The sequence below is a fragment of the Odocoileus virginianus genome, chromosome 29 (assembly GCF_023699985.2).
Source record: "Odocoileus virginianus isolate 20LAN1187 ecotype Illinois chromosome 29, Ovbor_1.2, whole genome shotgun sequence".
In the NCBI taxonomy this organism is placed as follows: Eukaryota; Metazoa; Chordata; class Mammalia; order Artiodactyla; family Cervidae; genus Odocoileus; species Odocoileus virginianus.
Genome location: NC_069702.1, coordinates 28,851,210 through 28,871,521, shown reverse-complemented (window position 1 = coordinate 28,871,521; position 20,312 = coordinate 28,851,210). Strand labels below are relative to the sequence as shown.

Here is a 20,312-nt window from a genome sequence, read left to right as displayed (position 1 = left end):
TGGACTCAGTCCTTGGATCGGGAAGATCCCTTGGAGAAGGAAGCTCCAGTATTCTTGCCTGGGAAATCCCATGAACAGAGGAGCCTGGTAGGCTACAGTCCATGGGTCTCACAAAGAGCTGGACACGACTGAGTGACTAAACAACAGCAAATAAGCTCTATATGGATGAAAATACTGAAGACTGGGGAAGTTATTCATTTTCTCTGGGTTGCACAAGTACCAGAATTGTAACCCAGGTCTGTCTAACTTCTGTGCCCCTGCTCTTATCAAGATCTCATCCTCGGTTTTATACACACACACACTGACTGTGATTCTGCTGGGAGACCTCATTCTCGTACTGAAATCTGTGCTATGGACAACTGCAGACCCCCCTCCCTCCCCTTCTTTTTAAAATTACATTTACCTTTTTAACATTTTTTTTCTTATGGGGATAATCTAACAGTATCAAAATCAAAGGGAGGAATATGTCACCAGAATTTGAAAATTTTGGTAACATTGTCTGAATATGTTAATATTGATCTCATCTCTGTTTCATTATTCTACCTAGTGATAGGATCAAGCATTTAATTTTTTTCATTTTTAATGTTTATTGAAAGCATTGTGCAATAATATTTATCTACAACTATGCTTTTTGGCATTCTGGGTATGATTGCTTATTTGTATGATTTTTGGCATAATTTTATCATTTGACACTTCTTGATATGCCTGTGAATTTAGTATACCTTGTGTTCTATGTTTTAATTTCTCTTGTCTTACTTTATAATAGTGTCTCCCTGCTATTACTATGTATATCATAGTAGTTAAAATGGGATCCTATCTTTTTAAAGCACATTCTTCTTTTCCTTTCTTTGGGAAATTTCTATTGTGATTAATGATTATATTGTGATGAATTTTTAGGGATTGACCTTCTGATATGACTCATAAATCAAATCCAATAAAAAATATCCTTTAACCCAGTAATTCTGTTATGTTTCATCAGAATTTCCAAACTGAAAGATTTTTACTGAGATACCACACTACCATAAGAAAATGGTGGATTTAATAAGACATTTGTATCACACTGAACTTAGCTAAAAATCAAATTAATAGCCTTCTTCATATGTACTGTTTTCACCACAGAATAATTTTTAAAAAATATCATATCTAAAGCTATTTTCCTCCTCATACCATATTCTGAGTTAATGCTACCTTCTGATTTCATCTTGTGATTAATTTGGCAATATGTGTCATCATCAGTTCAGAAAAAACAGACCTAGGCACAGGCGCAAATTGCTTTCACTCTGGCATTAGAACCACGTTCAAGAAAATGCTTAGCTAAGCTTAGGTGACAGGTGGGGATAAGGTCCAAGATCATCTTTGTGATTACTTTCTTTTAAGCCAGATTAAAAAGTAACTATGGCAGGATTTCTAACAAGTTTCCCATGAATGATACACTTCTTTTCTCTCCTTCCACCTTTCATTTCTTCTCAAGAAATTAGAAATGAAATGATAAGAAATCATCATAGATTAAGGAAGAATGGAAGTGACCTTGTCTGTGGAAGATATTTTAAAAATTAAGAAATAAGTCAAAACAAAACAATAAGTCAAAAAATAAAAAGAGGTGATAATATGTATACAAATAACTGCTTCACTTTGCTGCATAGCAGAAACTAGCACAATATTGTAAAACAACTATACGCCAATAAAATTTAATTTATAAAAACAAGTCAAAAATATGAAAGGGTCTTTTCGTTAGTTTCATTTTGTATTTTCTTAATAAATTTGTATGGAGGCATCATACGGAATGAAAACACGCATGTTCTAAGGAAAATGAAAACAACTGTCCAGACTCAAGTGTCTGGAACATGATACATTCACTTCTGTGGTGACTGTTGGGTATTGCAATAAGCACAGCTTCACTGCCACTCACACTGTCCCTCCACCACCTTCAACTTTCGAAGTCATTTAATTTTCTGGGTTCAAGATCAAATTAGCTATGTTAAAATTGTTAGTCTTTTTTAGAAGAGGCACATAATGTTTTCATAAATTGGTATATTTGCTCTATATAAATTTTAACAGTTTTTATAGCTAATCAATAACAGTTGGCAGTTATGACCTATTTTGGAATTTATCCTATTTCTCTAGTAGTCGCCAAAGGGTCTCAGATACAGAAATGTTTGAGGTAATCACAAGGAAAGGCTGATAAACATTTTGCTTCAATTTCTTAATACATGTGATAGTTCTTTAAAAATTACTCTAAAGTCATACTGTTTTCTGGCTACAATAGCCTCCTTTGTGCAGATTTGGTAAGACTGGACTTAATTGACGGTGGTTTTAGTATTTGAGCTTTGAGAACTCCTGAACTTGAACTTCTTTTCAAAATCCAAGCTTGAGAACCCTTTTTTGTTGGTGTTCGGATAGAAGACTTCCCAGAAACAGTCATCCCTGATTTGATTTGTTTCCATAGCGCTAGGAACATTTCAAAGGTTTAGGAATAGACAAAAGTTACAAACATCATATTGGAACTTCCCTTACATTACTGTAAAAATTCTTGATAACTGATGCATGAAAATGTATTAATTCATCATTAAAAGATGTGTATTAATCTGTGTGTGATTAATTGCTTCCAGATGCTCCATGCTCCTTTCAAGCAGCATTTTCATTAGTTAGTCCTCTTAATATTCCCAAGAAGAAGAAAGGAGACAGTCATTTGATGTTTACTTAATTGAAAGAGGCATTTATACACCGAGCTGATATTTGGTGTATAAATACTGCAATTTTCACTTGATGAAAATTATTTAGAGAAAATTCAGCAGACTCTTGGGACAGAAATTTGGTCTCAGGAGTGGGGCAACCCTCTGCCTTTCTTTCTACTGCACAGTTCATGCAAACTTCTGATTTACATGGTCATTCCTTTTAAGGGGAAAGGGAAACAGACTTTTTCTCCATTAAAAAAGTCATTTTAAGGTCATGCATGCTAATTGTTTTTAAAAAGTGCCAACAAGCATCAGATGCAATATGAGTCTCCTTCACCCCCCTTTATTTCTTTCTAGGACAAAGTGTTTAGAAGTTGGTCAATGATGAGTTCAGCACACTGATTAGTGGTCACTGTGTTACTAAGTCCTGTCTTTTAGTTTCAGATTTAGCTTTTATTTAAACTAACCCTCTCTTTTACTGTTTTTATTATTATTATTATTATTATTATTATTATTATTATTATTGTTTTTAAACTTTCTCCAATTTTTTTTTCCATCCTAGTTTATTCCCATGCCTGTACTCTATGGTGTGTTCCTGTATATGGGGGTAGCATCTCTTAATGGTGTGCAGGTAAGTTTTCCATAGCAATCTAAGCATAGTTTACGTTTTCTAGTAGTAGTATAAACAGTCCAGTAATAGATCATTGAAAAAAGTGCTAATTAACTGCTGTTTTAAAATTCATTTATTTTCTGTTTTTGCCACCATTCACCTGTGTCTCTGATTTAGTTAACAAAGTAAATTTGTTAACGAATGTCATACATAATCATCCTTGAAATAAGCTGTTAAAGGCCATTTGACTAGGAAAGTAGGAAATCTCTCTGTGATCTCCCTCCCTCCCTCCCTTCTTTCCTGAGAAGGAAGTCTAACCTTTGAATGTGCTCGGGGCACTATTTATCCATTTGCCTTTACCCTATACTAAGAGCAACCTACTCTTACGTGATTTGCTTTTCACATGGCCGAGATCACTGATCAAGGGTTTGGACCAATAAAAGGATCAAGTCAACATGGTTAATGTGCTACTTTTGTCCAAAACTTCAGTTTGTCGCATCTTGGGTAAAACTGGCCCCCCTTTTTAAAAATTCGTTAAGGAAAACTTTGTAAGGGACTTTGTCTTTCAGTTGAGGTTTAATTTAATTGGCACCAGGAAACTGGAGGTACTGCTTTCTGGCGCCTTGTTAACTGTAGCCTTATTTAGCACTTAGTGATGTTTTAATGGAAAAGACTGTATGTCCTGTGAGGATCATAAAAATTTATTTAAACCCCTTTGTAATAATCCTTGTTTTCATTTATAGAATTTAGATTAATTTGATTTTAGAGTCCGATAGAATGGCCAGAACTCCAAAAAGAGAAAGGCTATTTTATTGAGTAGAGTTCCTTGCTTAGAGTTCTTCACCATTTGTATATTTATTACAAATACAAGGTGGTTCTTCATAGATTAGACTAGAAGAATGTGAATGTGGGTTTATTTCATGAATGTCCATGAAATTTCTGAGAAGTATAAATGTGTAAAAATATTTTTACCTAACATAGTAAATATTCTTTCTTACTTTAAATGGAAAAATGAAACAAACATGGTCCCCAAACAAATATTTCATATTTTTGTTTGGCCTAAATAAGTCAGTCTAGATCAAAAGTTTGATTTATGTGTTCTAGATGTATAATCAATGGTTGGAGCTACATGCTTATTAAGTCAAACAGAAAGGGAAAAAAAATCAGTGAATTTGTAACAGTAGGGGAAAAAAGATCACTTGCCGAAAGGACAGCTAGTGGATTTTTAAAATTATACTGTGATATTGCCCTATTGTCGTTTCTCTTAACTTTTTCTCTTGACTCTCCCTCTTTTATTTTTATTTATTTATTATTTTGGCCATACTGTGCAGCTTGTGGGATCTTAGTTCCTCTACCAGGGATTGAACCTGTGCTCTCTGCAGTGAAAGCTCAGTGAACTATCCCTGGACCTCCAGGGAATTCCCAGCTCTTCTTCTTTTAGACCTTTTTGGCAAGATTCGAGTTAGTAAAAAATTTTGTTACCTCAATCTTCATAGGTGGGACTGCTCCTATCAGTCAAAAATAACTTTGGAGGAAGGAAGAAAACTCTTTAAATAGGAAATCACTTCAGGGAAGATCGTGGTAGCCTATTTACTTTACATTTTCCTCTTTTCTCTAGAGAGAAAGTAGAGATATTATTTCAGAGTTCGTATTAAATGATCATTCGATTCAGCAGATGTTTAGTAAGCATCTTCCATGTGAAAATTCCTATGATAGGTATTAAATATCATCCTTATTATCATCATTGATGTAAACTCAGCAGTTATCCTTTGAACCACAACACCTGGCACATAGGTGCTCAGTAGTCATTTTAATACCTGTCTATACATAACAGTGTGATAGCTTTTGCTAGATCAGGTATCTAGTTGTTGGTGATCTGAAAGTCACTACGATAATCACATGGCTTTTCTCTGGGAAATGGTAATTTATTGCTGAATATATTAGTGAAATTATGCCATAGATAAATAATGTGAAATTTATGAAAATACCAATGCATTCCCATTTTCAGGTCAGATGCTTCTTTTATATCCTTAAAACAGTATTGTAATATACATGATACATAGCGTCTCCTCTTCTTTTCAGATAAGACAGCTTAGGCACAGCTAACACATGAGTTCGCTATCTTTCTTCAACACGTTATTAGTAGCATAGACCCAGGCACATCTCTCCTAAGGTGTAGACAGTACATGTAGAAAATAGGAGCTGAGGACTTCCTTGGTGGTCCAGTGGTTAAGAATCTGCCTGCCAATGCAGGGGACATGGGTTCGATCCCTGCTCTGGGAAGATCCCACATGCCATGGAGCAACTAAGCCTGCACACCACATCTATGAGAGTGTGCTCCAGAGCTGGCAAGCCACAACAAGAGAAGCCACTGCTCACTGCAACCAAGGAAGTTCATGCACAGCAATGAAGACCCAGCACAACCAAAAATCAATAAAGTGTAAAAAAATGAAAGGAAAACTCCAAGATCTTAAAAAAAAATGTCAGAGATGAGCATCTTGAGTTTATATTTGACTTTGAGAGTTTATTCTTCCGTGGCCACTTTGTCTCATATTGTCCTATAACTGCATAACTTCCCTGCAAAGTAACAAAAACCGGAAGAGTCGTACTATGTCTTACTGTGAGAGATGATGCTTCTTCTCTTCCTGACCAGTGTCCTCTAACAAGGCCCCTGCTTGCCTAAAATATAGACTATAAAGCACCAGTGGTTAGTTAGACGGAAAGAAATGACTTGGTGCGTCAGCCCTTGCAGTGATGTGCTTCTCCTCTCCCTCCCTTTTCTCCCCAGTTCATGGATCGTCTGAAGCTGCTCCTGATGCCTCTGAAGCATCAGCCTGACTTCATCTACCTGCGCCACGTGCCGCTGCGGCGAGTGCACTTGTTCACTTTCCTGCAGGTGCTCTGTCTAGCCTTGCTCTGGATCCTCAAGTCCACCGTGGCTGCTATCATCTTTCCAGTCATGGTAGGGATTGTTCTGATTGAACCCACCCGTGAGATCACACCAACATCATGTAGTCATTGTAATTTTGATGACACATGTGTCTTTTATGGATAGTTCCAGTTTTTTGGGTTTTTTTTTTTTTTTTTGAGTTTTGACCTAACCAGTTTGGTGGGTATAACTTAAGGTTCCTAGGACACTGGTTGTCTAGGCTGGACCTTGTAGCCAGCTGAGTTCAGGTACTGGCTCTGGTTCATGCTGGCCCGTGAACTTCCCTGAGCCCCCATTAACTCATCAGTAAAATGAGAATGGCATCTTTGTTTTATTCTGTGCATCAATAATGAATATAAAGTGGATAGCACAATGCCTGACACATGGTAGACACAAGTACACATGAATTAGTTATTTTTAAAATATTGCTGTACATTGAAGTCAACCAGAATACTCTTCAGGCACACTTCAGGTCAAATAATAGAGGACCAGTTTGGCAACTTACAAGAGGTCAATGAGTGAATTAGAAAAAATGGAGAGATGAGCTTAGTTTTTGAAGCTCTTCAAATTTGTATCATGCTAAATTTAAGGGTAAGTCTGGGCTCTCCTCACCACGTTATGATGTGAAGGAAGGTGAAATAGCTAATGTTCAGCTCTGAATCACAAATGAAGAAGGACATAAGGAAATGCTAGCTCTGTATTTGACTTCATCATTGAATTTGTGTGTGTGGGAAACAATGCTATGGTAGCTTTACTTTTTTTTTTTTTTTTTGCTTTTTTTCTTTTTAATTAAGTTGTTATTTCTCTAAGAGATGCAGAGGCTGACATAGAGCATAATATAAAGACAACTGTTAATTCGAAGTAGAGTCAGGACTTCCAGGTCCTACTGCATATTAATTTTACTGTTGAGCAAAAGCATCTTTAATATACCTTCAAGAGCAGTTCATAAAATCAAAGATACAAAGCTCAAGAGTCCTGGGGTTAGAGTTAGAAAGCTGGGACCTTTTGTATTCTCCCATTATCTGGCTTTGTAATCTTAGATAACCTACGTGTGTCCCCTAGCTTCAGTTTTCTCTGCTTTTGGGTTAGAGGTATTAACATTTACTTTTTGGGTTGGTCGTCATGGGAATAAATGAGAAAATATTGTCTAAGAGTTTACCACAGTGTCTGACTAAGGGTAAATATTCAGTTAAAGGTGGTGATTAAAGTCAGCCCATTGGAATAAATGGTCTGAGCAAACTAAGTACTCCCCCATTATTAATATTTTGGAGATGTCTCTGTGAACTGTGCATTGTACAGATTTTTTAACTTTCAAAAACCTGTATAATGTTTTAATTTTGAACAATTAGCAACCATATGCAGGCTGTTTTTCCTTTGAAACTTTATTTTATTAGAAATCTGAAGAAAGAAATCTGAAGAAAATGCTTTAGAAAATAATGCTTTCACACAGAAATTCCAAATGGAGGGGTCACACATGACAGTGAACAAAATTAAGTGAGCCAAAGTAAGACTTCTATGAACCAACTTTCCCCGTGAAGAAAATGTTTATGGTCCACTTAATATAAGTCCATACAAGCCAGACAAGTTCTGTCATACTTCAGCCTTGTTCAAAAACGTTTCTACTGGTTTTGGTAGAGCAGTATTAATATGCACTCAGACTTCTCTGACATGCATTCTTTCCTACCCTTTATATCTGTCCTTCCAGATCTTGGCACTTGTAGCTGTCAGAAAAGGCATGGACTACCTCTTCTCCCAGCACGACCTCAGCTTCCTCGATGATGTCATTCCAGAAAAGGATAAGAAAAAGAAGGAGGATGAGAAGAAAAAGAAAAAGAAGAAAGGAAGTCTGGACAGTGACAATGATGATGTAAGGGGCTTTCTAAAATTCCGAAGTAAAATTCCAAAGTTGGTTAAACAAATGTGAAAATTGTAATTTTTTTTTTAACCCTTCTGTGTGATGTATGTCTGGTCATGCTCTTTGTCATTTTTCACCTTCCTTTGCGGTTTATTTTCTTTCTTTGTTTTTTAAAAATATTTTCTGAAATCTTCTGTAACTGAGAATATGCTAATAATGATATAATGACTTCTGAAAAATCAAGCCCACCATATTTAAAAAACTTTAACCTCTGATGACCTAGATAAAAAAAAGGAAGCTTGCTTTGTAGCTATAAAATGTATTGGGTTTATTATTGATAACCCAGGATTTAAATATGAGATAATAACTCAGTTTTATATAATTTTAAGCCTGATGAGGACAAATGCTGGTGACCTCCCATCCTTGATCTCTGTATCTACTTGAGTGGGCCCTCAAACAAGCTTCTCAGCTATTTTATTTATCCTTGCATTGGACTTTGACATAATTTTTAAAACTTTATTGGGGTACAGTTGCTTTACAATGCTGTGTTAGTTTCTGCTAGACAGTGAAGTGAGTCAGCTATATGCATACATACAGCCCCTCCCTCTCGGACCTCTCTCCCAGCCCATCCTTCTAGGTCACCAGACAGCACCAAGCTGAATTCGCTGTGCCATCCAGCAGGTTCACACTAGCTGTTTGTTTCACACATGGCAGTGTATGTCTGTCTGTCTTACTTCCAATCTGTCCCACGCTCCCTTGGCCACACTGTGTCCACATGTCCATTCTTTACTTCTGCATCGCTGTTCCTACCCTGTGAATAGGTTCATCTGTACCATTTTCTAGATTCCACACATTGCGTTAATATACGATATGCTATTTTTTGTTTCTCTCTGACTTCACTCTGTATACAGACTAGATCCATCCATGTCTCTTCAGATGATCCAACTCTGTTCCTTTTTCTGGCTTAGTAATATTCCATTTTATGTATATACTACGTCTTCTTTATCCATTCATCTGTCTGGGCATTTAGGTTGCTTCCATGTCCTGGCTATTGTAAATAGTGCTGCAGTAATGAACATTGGGATGCATGTGTCTTTTTAAATTATGGTTTTCTCAGGGTATAGTCCCAGTAGTGAGATTGCTGGGTTATATGGACTTAAGCATAATTTGAGATTGCTTTTCTATAACCCTTCAATAAAATGGAAAGGAAATTGGCATTTGGGGTCTTTTTAACATAATTATAATAGTCAGTGTTGTAATTTAGGTGATCCTCTTGCAATTGTATGACTAAGCTAAAGAATAAAATCATTATCCACTTTTTAGGAAAACATTTCACAGAAATCTTGGTGTCTCACTAGAGTCTGTAATCAGGACTGGGAGAAAATCTGGGATTTGCTTTTCTTTCACACACACTCACACACTCACACTCACACAAGTAGCTTATTTCAATAGCTTTCTGAAAGGACAGCCAAAATGACACCTTTTACATGAAGATTTGTAGAGTTGTTCTAGGTTTTACACAGTGCAGTATCCCCACTCTAATGGAATCCCCAGTATCCTTCTAACATGAGTCTTGTTAGTTTTTGTTGTCTGGTCTGTACTTGATCATTTTGATGGATCGGGCATACCTTGTCCTTAATTGCCAAAACAGCTCTTTACTTTTGTTCCTGTTCTATGGATGAGGAACTTTAGATTGAGAAATGTTAAGTCATTTTTCTAAGCATACACATATTGGCAAAAGCAAAGCTCTCATCCAGGCCTGTCTGGTTATTTTCGATTGGTCAAGCTGTCTGGTATTGTATTCCTTTTGGAGAACTTGGAAAGAGTACAGCGAAGGAAGGCAACAGATGAAATTGGATTTCAGATAAATTGATCCAATAAGAAAAGGCTAAATACATGAAGCACATTTAGCTAAAGAGAAAAGGAGTCTGAGGGAGATTTTGTGACCATCATCATCCATCTTCAATGAGAACAGGTGTATAGATGTTCTGTTTCCAATGATGACAGAAAAAGAGAGAATGTGCTTAAACTGCAGAACAGATTAAGGTGCAGTGTTAACAAGAACGATGCATTTACACATTGAATAGAAATCAAATTTTGAAATAAATGTCTAGGCTACTCAAGGCAAAGAAAAGATTGCCTGAAATACTGAGATAATTAAAGCAGTATTTCATCTTTAATTTTCAAGATCAGTACCTCAGTTTATGTACATGGACACCAAACTTAAAATTCATTACATGTTACAAATGTAAGAAATAATTTTATGGAATCATCTTCTCTAATGAATTTTAAGGAAAAAATAGTAATAAAATATCTACTTTTAAGAATGTTTTAAATTTAGCGCTCTCTAATGTCGGAGGTTGGATCAAATGAGCTCCTGAGATGGTCTTCTAATTCTTAGATTTGATTTTCAGCAAATCACATTTTATTTAAGCAGTGCTATTCTTTTACTAACAATATTTATCATTTTCAATCCACATTTCCAACAGATTTCTTGACAATAATGTGTACTAAGTGTTTCTTTTCCTCTTTCTCCTCTTTCCCCTACCCCCTTACCCCCACAAAAAACAAACAAACAAGCTTATATATGTATCCTAGACAGTGAATCCAGCCAGAGTATATCTGTGCCATAAGTTCTGAGTATTGAGCCCATTATTGGGGATTCTCCATTTGAAATGTGGCTTTCCTAATGTTCACTTGGTCATTGTGTGGTTTGGCATCCATGGATATAGGGAGCCACACGAGGGTTTGAGAATTCCAACTCTAATATTTGTGAGCAAAAGTAGTGAAAATTATGGCTTGCCCACCTTTTGAGCCACTCAGTCATTTATGAACCCACCCATTAGGCTATGTATGATTAACGGTGAGCTGCCAATCTGTTCATCTATAAATGCTATTATTTGGGACAACTTTGAAATACTGTACCAAAACCTGTTCTTGACATTTTCATTTTTTTTCAATTCCAGTGCAATATTTTAATCTTTTGAAATATTTTAATTCAATATTTTAATTTAATATTTAAGGCTCATTATCCTCTTTAGATTTATCATAAAGGAGTTTTCTATATATGTAGTAGTTTTATGATAAGATTTGTTTTTTATTTTCTTTAATCCCTAGTTCCCATTTTTCCCGTTTCAACTAAATGTCGTCTCCTTGGTACTTTCAGTGAAGAGCTGAATTCCATCTTTTGGGTTCAGGCATAGCCATGGATTCAGTATAATGAATCCTGAAAAACAGTAAAGTGTTAATCCTATAGAAATCTGTTACAGTTTTGTTTGGCTTAAGTGGTCCGTTCTTTAAGAAGCTTCATGATTTTTTATTTTGGTGATGCTTCTTTTCTGCTTATGTGACCATCTCAGGCACCTTCCTTTTGACTTTATCTTCTCATGTTTTGCTAAATTTCCAAATATATTTGGAATAAGCTAGTGAAGATGAACCTTTATGTACAAAATAGTTTTGATAGAGTATTACAGTAAAGGACAGAGGGTTATTTTCAGGTCTATATGGATGACTCTTTGAGAGTGAATATTAGAGAAAGTATTCTTATGTGTCTTGGAAGGAAAGATAAGTCATCATTTTCCTGTGGGTAGTGTTGGAAAGTGTAAATGAAACAAAATTTCAAGAACATATAGTTTAGGAAGTCTCCTAACTTTAATCTTTCACACTTAACTGTTTGTTTCAAAGACACATACAGTTAACCCATAAATATTTGATTGTGAATCCAGCTTATGGAAAACTTTACAATTGTTTTCATTTGTGATGGGCTCCATTTGTGTGGTTCTAGTTTTAACTGACTTAATTCCCTTAATCTAGAAGAAAGGAAAATAAGTGTGATGGGAAGATGCCATAGGACTTGAAAAGTCAGCAGAGAAGTGATTATATCTAAGGCTGTTCTCCTTGGTACAGTGTAAATGATAATGTGATAGGTTTAATCCATCCTGGGAGGTCTGTGTAGTAAAAACTTTCTAAAAACTGTTGTAAATTTCTTTCACAGTCTGACTGCCCATACTCAGAAAAAGTTCCAAGTATTAAAATTCCAATGGACATCATGGAACAGCAACCTTTCCTAAGTGATAGCAAACCTTCCGACAGTGAGTAGAACTAACTTCTTGCATGCCGGCTGGAATATGATTTGCACTTTACAGAGAAAAAACTTAAGGACTGTCATCTCCATTCACTTCCCCTGTTTTCTTTTTTTTTTTCCTATACAGATTTATACTTAATTATTATGAAATTTCATTTTTACATTCCTTGATCTTTATTCTTTACTTTTTCCTTTTATCCGTAACCATTTAAGTTTTTATTTGGTTGTCTTCTCTGATCCAAGTCATCGCCAGTTTCTTTGAATTGCTAAACTCATAACCATGTTTTTAATTGATTTCCTTTTTTTCTGCTGGTATGTAGAATGGCAGCTTCTAGTACTACCTCACTGTCTGTTACTGTTTGTCTTCCTTAGGTTTCCACCAATGATCAAATCAGCTCAAAAGAGAGATTGCATCGTGGGTTTCTCAAAAATCAATGAGTCAATTGTTAATACTGAGAATTTGGCATAAATGTTATTTCAATTAAATTGGCAATCATTAAATATTACTACCCGTCTTTGGGTATAGCCTATAAGATATTTGCATTTTCTTCCTAATTTCTTCATTCTCCTCCTGCTATTTCAAAATCATCTTTGTAATTGTACTGACCTTTCTGGGAGTAATAGCCTGGTGGCAAAGGTGTAATGCTTTTTGACATGTCATCTTCTTTTTTTTTTTTGTAATTAACAGGCCAATTGAAAAGGGTAAACACTTTTGTGGTAACATTAGTGACTATATCAAGCTTTTTCAATAGCAAGTACCAATTGCCTCCACACTATTTTGAGTTTTCATTTGAAGAAAACATACTCTTTTAGCTCCAGATGCACTTCAGAGTATCCTGATCTGTTACAGGAAAAGACAGTTGAAGCATTTTTATTTCTATTTGACAGTGCTATTTCAGCTTCAATAAGAAGTTACCAAGAAAAGTTTGAAATGAATGAATATTTATGGAAAATGGGTATTTTAAATTATCTCTTGGTGCTTATCACAAAGCTCAGCAGCTTAAAACCACAGACCTGGATCTCCTCACGTAGTTCCTGATGTTTAGGAGCCACTGGTTTGGTGATTCTGGCTCAAGGGCTCTCTTGAGGTGGCAGCTCTCAAGCTCTTTTCTGGGTCTAAGTCTGAAGGCTTGACCAGAATTGGGGATCCTCGTCCAGGCTCAGCACAGGGCAGTTGGCAGGAGATTTTAGTTCCTTGGCTCATGGATATCTGCTTGGGCTGTCCCTGTCATGGCTGCCAGCAATAACAGAGAAAGAAACCAGAACAGAAACTGCGGTCTTTTATAATAACGTCTCAAGACTGCTGTACCATCTCCTGAGCATATTCTATGGGTTACACAAACCAACCCTGGTACAGTGTTCGGAGGAATTATATAAGGACATGAATACCAGAAGGTAGGCAGCATTGGTGGAGAAGGAAATGGCAACCCACTCCAGTGTTCTTGCCTGGAGAATCCCAGGGACAGGGAAGCCTGGTGGGCTGCTGTCTATGGAGTCGCTCAGAGTCAGACACGACTGATGTGACTTAGCAGCAGCAGGCAGCATTGGGAGCCATCTTAGAGACTGGTTCCCACACTGGTTTAAAGAAAAGAGAATAAAAGCGATCTCACCTTTGGTGTCCAATCTGTAATCTGTGACTGAGACTACTTTCTTCTCGATCCTATCAGCAACATTTAGTTGAATATTTTCTTTTTAAGTTCAAGCTCCCCAAACCATTATTTGGTTTCATTTTTCATTTCCAGAGCATTAAAGAACAAAAAGAGACTGTAGAAGTCTTCTATTGGTATCATGACCTGGCACACCTCTTCCAAATACAATTTTAAAACCGCTTTTAAAAAATCAGAATGGTGGCTCAGAATGTAAAGAATCTGCCTACAGTGCAGAAGACCTGGGTTCATCCCTGGGTCAGGAAGATCCCCTCGAGAAGGGGATGGCTGCTCACTGCAGGATTCTTGCCTGGAGAATTCAATGGCCAAAGGAGCCTGGTGGGCCCCAGCTCAAGGGGTAACAAAGAGTCAGGCATGCCTGAGTGACTGACGCTTTTACTTTACACTTTTTAAAAAATCACCAGATAGAATTTGAGGCTCCTGGAAAAAGTGTATGGCAGATTGATTATTTATTGCTAGTTGTTCTTCATTTTCTCAAAAACCTTTAAAAGGGTATTTTGAAAGTAGTGGATATGACATGAGAAATTTACTTAAGCAAAATACCCATGATCATTCTAAAATCTTTTCTAGTATCATAGAAATCCATGAAAGAACAAAATTGATAGTGGATTTGCAGTAGAAGAAAGTTCCTCAAAATCTTTATTTTACCCCCACGAATAGTAGCAGGACAAAGTTGTGAATGCTAAAGATGGCAGGAAATCCAAGGGCAAAGACTTAGGCATTCAGTAGATGTTATCATCCTCAAAATTCTTTAGCTTGCCCTCTCACTGAAAACAACAGTGGCCCATTCCAGAAAACCTAGAATAAAGGAAACTGAGTGATTTTGGCTTCATCACACTCACACTACTTAGATTCTTGATACAGTGTTTATTTAAATCATGTAAACTTGTCTTTCTTACTATTCCCAGTTGTGAAAGATGTATCCAATTTTTGTAAAGACTTAAAATTTTTTCCTTTTAGTGTTATACTTTACCAATGACTATTTATGATTAAAAATTTTTTTCTTTTTAGGAGAAAGATCACCAACATTCCTTGAACGCCATACATCATGCTGATAAAATTCCTTTCCCTCAGTCACTCGGTATGCCAAGGTAAAGGACAGCCCAGTATCTTACGTTGTTCTGTGGGGTGATTGTCCTGCAGACATGGAATCAATGGCAGGTTATTGGCAGGACACCCTGTTCTCCATCCTCCCTACAAATTTATCTTAGAAAAATTATCGAGACATCAGACCTCATCCAAGCTTTTACTGGTAGAAAACATTCTAAGAGACCTATTCCACCTACTCTTAGAAATAATGAAATCTTTCAGGATCGTTCAAGTCCAGGATCATACCAGTGTCCTCTCTGATTTGAGGGTAGCTGGCATTTCCTGGTGGCTCTTCTCTAGTAGTTTCCTTCCTTTTTAACACAGCTCTAGAGAGTTCAGATCCTCCTTGATTTTCAAAATCGTGAAATCTCTGAGTATTTTTCACATCAGTCTTTTGGTCCTTTAACTCCTGACAGTGTCAGCTACCTGGTAGTTCTTTCTTAGTTGCTGGCTTTTTTCCTAACCTAGGTATGAGAGCTTATGAAACTCTTACTTGAATTTCTTAACTCCCATTTGGTAACTTCATCCCATTTTTGAAGTGTTTATTTTTAATACAGAAGGAGGAGATAAGTATTTAAAAAGAACAAAGAAGGACCCACTTGACTTCTGTACAACGCATAAACATTTGACAGATGGTAAAGGAATTCTGTTGTACTTACTATTTCCTTTTCTTTTTCTTTTTTCTTTTTCTTTTCCTCTAGTCCTCCTAGAACTCCAGTAAAAGTCGTGCCTCAAATTAGAATAGAACTTGAGCCTGAAGACAATGATTACTTCTGGAGGAGCAAGGGAACAGAAACTACATTGTAACCTGTTTGTCTTTCTTAAAACTGACCGTTTTTGTTGTTTATGTTCTCGTTTTTTGTCTGATTATTTTTTAATTTTTGTTTTCTTTTGGTTTTTGGTCACTGGCCAAACACTACAGCTCCCTCTCTGCTTCTCTCTTGCATAGGTAAAATCCAGACAGTAGTGCACCATTCCTTAAAAACAACATCTGAAGAACCCCTTTTTATTCCTACACTTTCAGATATGTCCTCTGACAACCAAATTCCTCTGTCACTCAAGACATGCACAGACCCTGTCATTTTCCTTTATTGAGCAGAGGGCAAAAGCATTAAGGATTTTATAATACCTTTTATTAAAATATTGAAGGAACTTCCAACATTAGCTTTGGAGCTGTGCTTACTGGCTTGTGTTTCTGTCTGGTTGAACAAACCTTGACCTCCAGACAGTCCCTTCTTGCTTGTATTGCTCTCCAGGACTGGACAACGTGCTGCTATTCTAACTTGCTCTTGCTTTTAAACCCTAATCTTAGAATTATCAAAAGAAGGAAAACTAAAGGTACTTTATTCCCATTAGAGAAACTATTGCCATCATTGTAGCAAGTGCTGGAATGTCCCTTTTTTCCTATGCAAACTTTTTTTAACCCTTTAATGAACTTATCTGTTGAGTACATTGAAAAATATTTTTCTTCCTAGATTTTGTTGTTTAAATTATGGGGCCTAACCTGCAACTTATTTTTTGTCAATTTTTTAAACTTTTTTTTAATTACTGTAAAGAAAATGAATTTTTTCCTGCAGCAGGAAACATAGTTTTGAGTAGTTCTACCTCTTATTTGTAGCTGCCAGGCTTTCTGTAAAAATTGTATTGTATATAATGTGATTTTTACATACACACACACACACACACACCATCTCTAGGGTATGCCTGAGGGCTAGATTGGACTAAAAACACCATGTTTCTAAGCATCCATTTTTCCCTTTCTTTAAGAGAAATTTAACTGTTCTATGAAGGAGATTGGGGGAGGAAGGAGACGCTCCTTTGTGATGGGAATAACTGATGTTTTGATCCAGGCACAGATGCTGATGGTATTACCATGTCAGTGTCCGATGCAGTATTGTTAGACTTTTTTTCATTTGGAAAATATCTGTGTGTTTGTGTCTGTGCTCTGTGTGTGGCTGGTGCACATACGTGCAAAGTTAGAACGAGACAGAGTTATGGTAGGGAAAAGGCAAAGTTGCTAGCCTCTTGTGTCAGTTTTTATAAAATCCAAACCACTTATGAAAAATCTACCAGAGGTCCAAGATTTACCATTATGCAAATGAGGGTAAATATATTTTATTACCCAGATAGCAGTCACTATCACTGATACAGTAACCCTTATTTACAATACAAAATCCATAAGACTATATAATAGACCATTTACACATTTAAAAAGTGTTTATGGGAATGCAGATAGATCTCAGAGGTATTATATATGTATACATTTTAACAATACTCACATTGTCTTTAAGATTGAAAGGCAATTATTCTTTGTTATTGGGGCGTTTAGAATATTTGTCTATATATGTGTATATGTGTATTTCAAAGTACCATATTGAAAATTAGACAAATGAAAATTAGATCTTTAACCAAATTTAGCATGTTATCTAAATGTAATATCTTAATAGTCTGCATTATATATTATGAATTTGCATTAAAAATAGCATTTTAAATAGTGAATCCATACTTTTGGATTCCTAAAACCATATTTGTGATGTATCCTGACTAAAACAGGTTATTAGAGGAGTACTAGAAGCAGAATGAAACCACTTATTTTGGTTTCATAATATGTACATATTGACTCCCACTCATTCTTATATTAATTAAATTATAATTCTGTCCTTTTGAAATTTTCATTATAAAAATTTTATTGTCCTAAATTAACTGTTAGTTTTATAGTATCTGATAATCTTAAAACTTTTAATTTTATACAAAACAGACATAAATGACCTACAGATTTTTCATTAAAATGAAGGTGGCAGAATAAATGTTATTTGTTAAAACCTCACGTGCCAAATTTTGGCATCATGTCTGTATTTAGAGCTGTCCTTAAAATGATGATATTATCTTGTTTTTCATTATCCTAATTTAAAACTGTATGAAGCTTTTCTCTGTCTTTCTTATGGGAGCATTGATAAAATGTTTAAATGCCATGCATATTAAGATTAGCCTAACCTAGGATCTTGTTAAATTAAAGACACATTTGTTCACTTTTATATTCTAGATAGAATAATTTATATTTCTGATCATGAATCAAGTATCTGAGGGTTCGTGTCCCTTTCTGTCCCTTTCAAAGAACTCCTGAAGCAACTTAACTCAGTATTTCAGCCTTTGAGTAGATAAAGCTACCTGTACCTTCATTTATTATCCGTATTCTGTGATGGAAGGTTGATACTCATGAATGCAGAGAAGCACCTTGTATTTGCTAAAAGGAATAGTTAGTATCAAATCTTTTCAATATTTTGGAACCCAGGGAAATATTTTAAAAGTCACTTACTTTCAGAGGAGCACAAGTAGTTACCAACCTAACAAACAAACAAACCCTGAGGTCCACACAGAGCTACCAAATTATCTGTATTTTAACTGAATGTGGGCTTCCCTGGTAGCTCAGATGGTAAAGAATCTACCTGCAATGCGGGAGACCTGGGTTCAGTCCCTGGGTTTGGAAGATCCCCTGCCTGGAGAAGGGAACAGCTGCCCATTCCCAGTATTCTGGCCTGGAGAATTCTATGGACTATATATAGTCCATGGCGTTGCAAAGAGTCAGACACACGACTGAGCGACTTACCCTTTCACTAACTGAATGTACTATCAAAGAACTAAGGCAGATTTGGGGGTGGTTTTGTTTTTATGTAAACTGGACACACAGACTACAATAGTAAATTTGTTTTACCAAGTGTTTCTCCCTGATGTAAACACAGAGATAAAAGATTTATGTTGTTAGAAGTAAAGGACTAAGTGTACATGCAGAGTTGTTAAAAGTCCTATGGTTGTACTGACTTGGTGTTGGAAGGAGAGCATCTGCTTTATCAGAGCGTGAAGACTTGTGGTCTTGCATTGGAGAGATGTTTTAGAGACACTGTTTTCCTGGATAAAAGTCACTCTACTGTGTAAAATAATGATCAAGTTGGGATCCTAATTGTTTTGTGTGCCGTACTGGGTACAGTTCCTGCCTCTTTTTCCAGTCAGGCAGTGGAGTAGGGTAGGGGGGTGGAGGAAGTCAGACAAGTAGGAAGACAAACCTCTAGTCAGCCCCCAACCAATTCAAAGAATGGAGAGACGAGAAACAATTGTCTGCCATCAGAAATTCAGTTTGAATGTATTCTATGCACATGCACCAACACACACAGAGTAAATCTTTAATCAGCTATATATTGGTGTTTAAAACAAAGAACGATTGTCTTCCAAGTTTTTGGTTCTTTTTTAAAAAACTGTGTTAAGTACTTGAAATGTGTTGACTGCTGACTATCTTTCAAAGACAAAAACAAAACCGTTTGAGTTGTATTACAGAGGTTGACATTGTGCAGGGATGGGACAAAGCTTTCTTCAATCCTTTTCATACCACTTCATGATTTTGGTGCAGGAACTTGAGATGTTCTTGTTTATTCCATGAGATTTCACATCTACTCTTCACAGTATGAGCATGAAGCCCAGTGGCACCAAGTGGCTGAATACAATTGAATGATACTTTGCTTGGGCCTTGGGAGTTTTCAGATGATGATTTCATCGAGCCTCATTGTAGCCTGAAATAAAGAAGTTGTGTGATATATGCTAACCAGTCAAGTTGCTTTTTGACCAGAAATTTAGATATGTTCTATTTTTTGGCTCTCATTTTTTTTGTGCTCTATGGGTACATACAAAAATCCTGAATTCTGTTTCTTAGGCAAATATTGCAACTCAGGGCTAAAGTCATCCAGTGAAACTTTTAGAGCCAGAAGTAACTTTGTCCCAGTCCTACAATGTGAAAAGAATGAATAGTTGCCTCTTTTTAGCCATTTTCATGGCTGGTACATATCCGTACACATTACTTTTCAGAATCAATACGCACTTTCAGATATTCTTATTTTTATTCTCTTAAGTCTTTATTAACTTTGGAGAAATGATGCATCTTTTTATTTTAAATGAAGTAGATCAACATGGTGGAACAATGATAAAGAACAGAAAACATTTCAATATATTACTAATAATTTTTTTCCAATATAAAACCTAAAATTCCTATAACATTATAGTATTTTACAGTTTTATGAAGCTTTCTATTGTGACTTTTATGGAATTAAGAGATGAAGAAGATGAGATATTTTAGCATTTATATTTTTCAAAATTAAATGTATACTTAAAATAAAGTAACTTTATGCATTTATGAGTGTCAAGTGCTTCTGTTCAACTTCTAAAATAATTAAGTGCCTGTTATTTTCCTCCTTTGGAAGATGTGGGAAATACAAAGATGAGTAAGTTCAAACCCCTGACCTCTGATTGCTTTTCATTACTCTAGGCAAGAGGATAAAATAGATGTCTAAATTATGTAAAATAAAAAATTGTAAGAATTATCTATTCAAGTCTTAATGAAGGGCTATGATGCAAGGG

At 36.0% G+C, this 20,312-nt stretch overlaps 1 protein-coding gene across 6 annotated transcripts in view; it reads left to right on the top strand.

Moving 5' to 3' along the window:
• The window catches only part of SLC4A4 (solute carrier family 4 member 4), a 422,503-nt gene extending 402,417 nt beyond the window's left edge, over positions 1 to 20,086 (top strand). For 4 of the 6 annotated variants that reach the window (XM_070458312.1, XM_070458313.1, XM_070458310.1 and 1 more), the window contains exons 21-25: positions 3,238 to 3,306; positions 6,074 to 6,247; positions 7,920 to 8,081; positions 14,832 to 14,911; positions 15,611 to 20,086. In XM_070458312.1, coding sequence (XP_070314413.1) covers positions 3,238 to 3,306; positions 6,074 to 6,247; positions 7,920 to 8,081; positions 14,832 to 14,911; positions 15,611 to 15,716 — 591 coding nt within the window. In that variant the 3' untranslated portion in view covers positions 15,717 to 20,086. Of the gene's footprint in view, positions 1 to 3,237; positions 3,307 to 6,073; positions 6,248 to 7,919; positions 8,082 to 12,063; positions 12,161 to 14,831; positions 14,912 to 15,610 lie in introns of all 6 variants that reach the window. The other 2 variants (XM_070458311.1, XM_020905822.2) reach the window with 1 other exon arrangement.
• Positions 20,087 to 20,312: the final 226 nt, after the last annotated feature.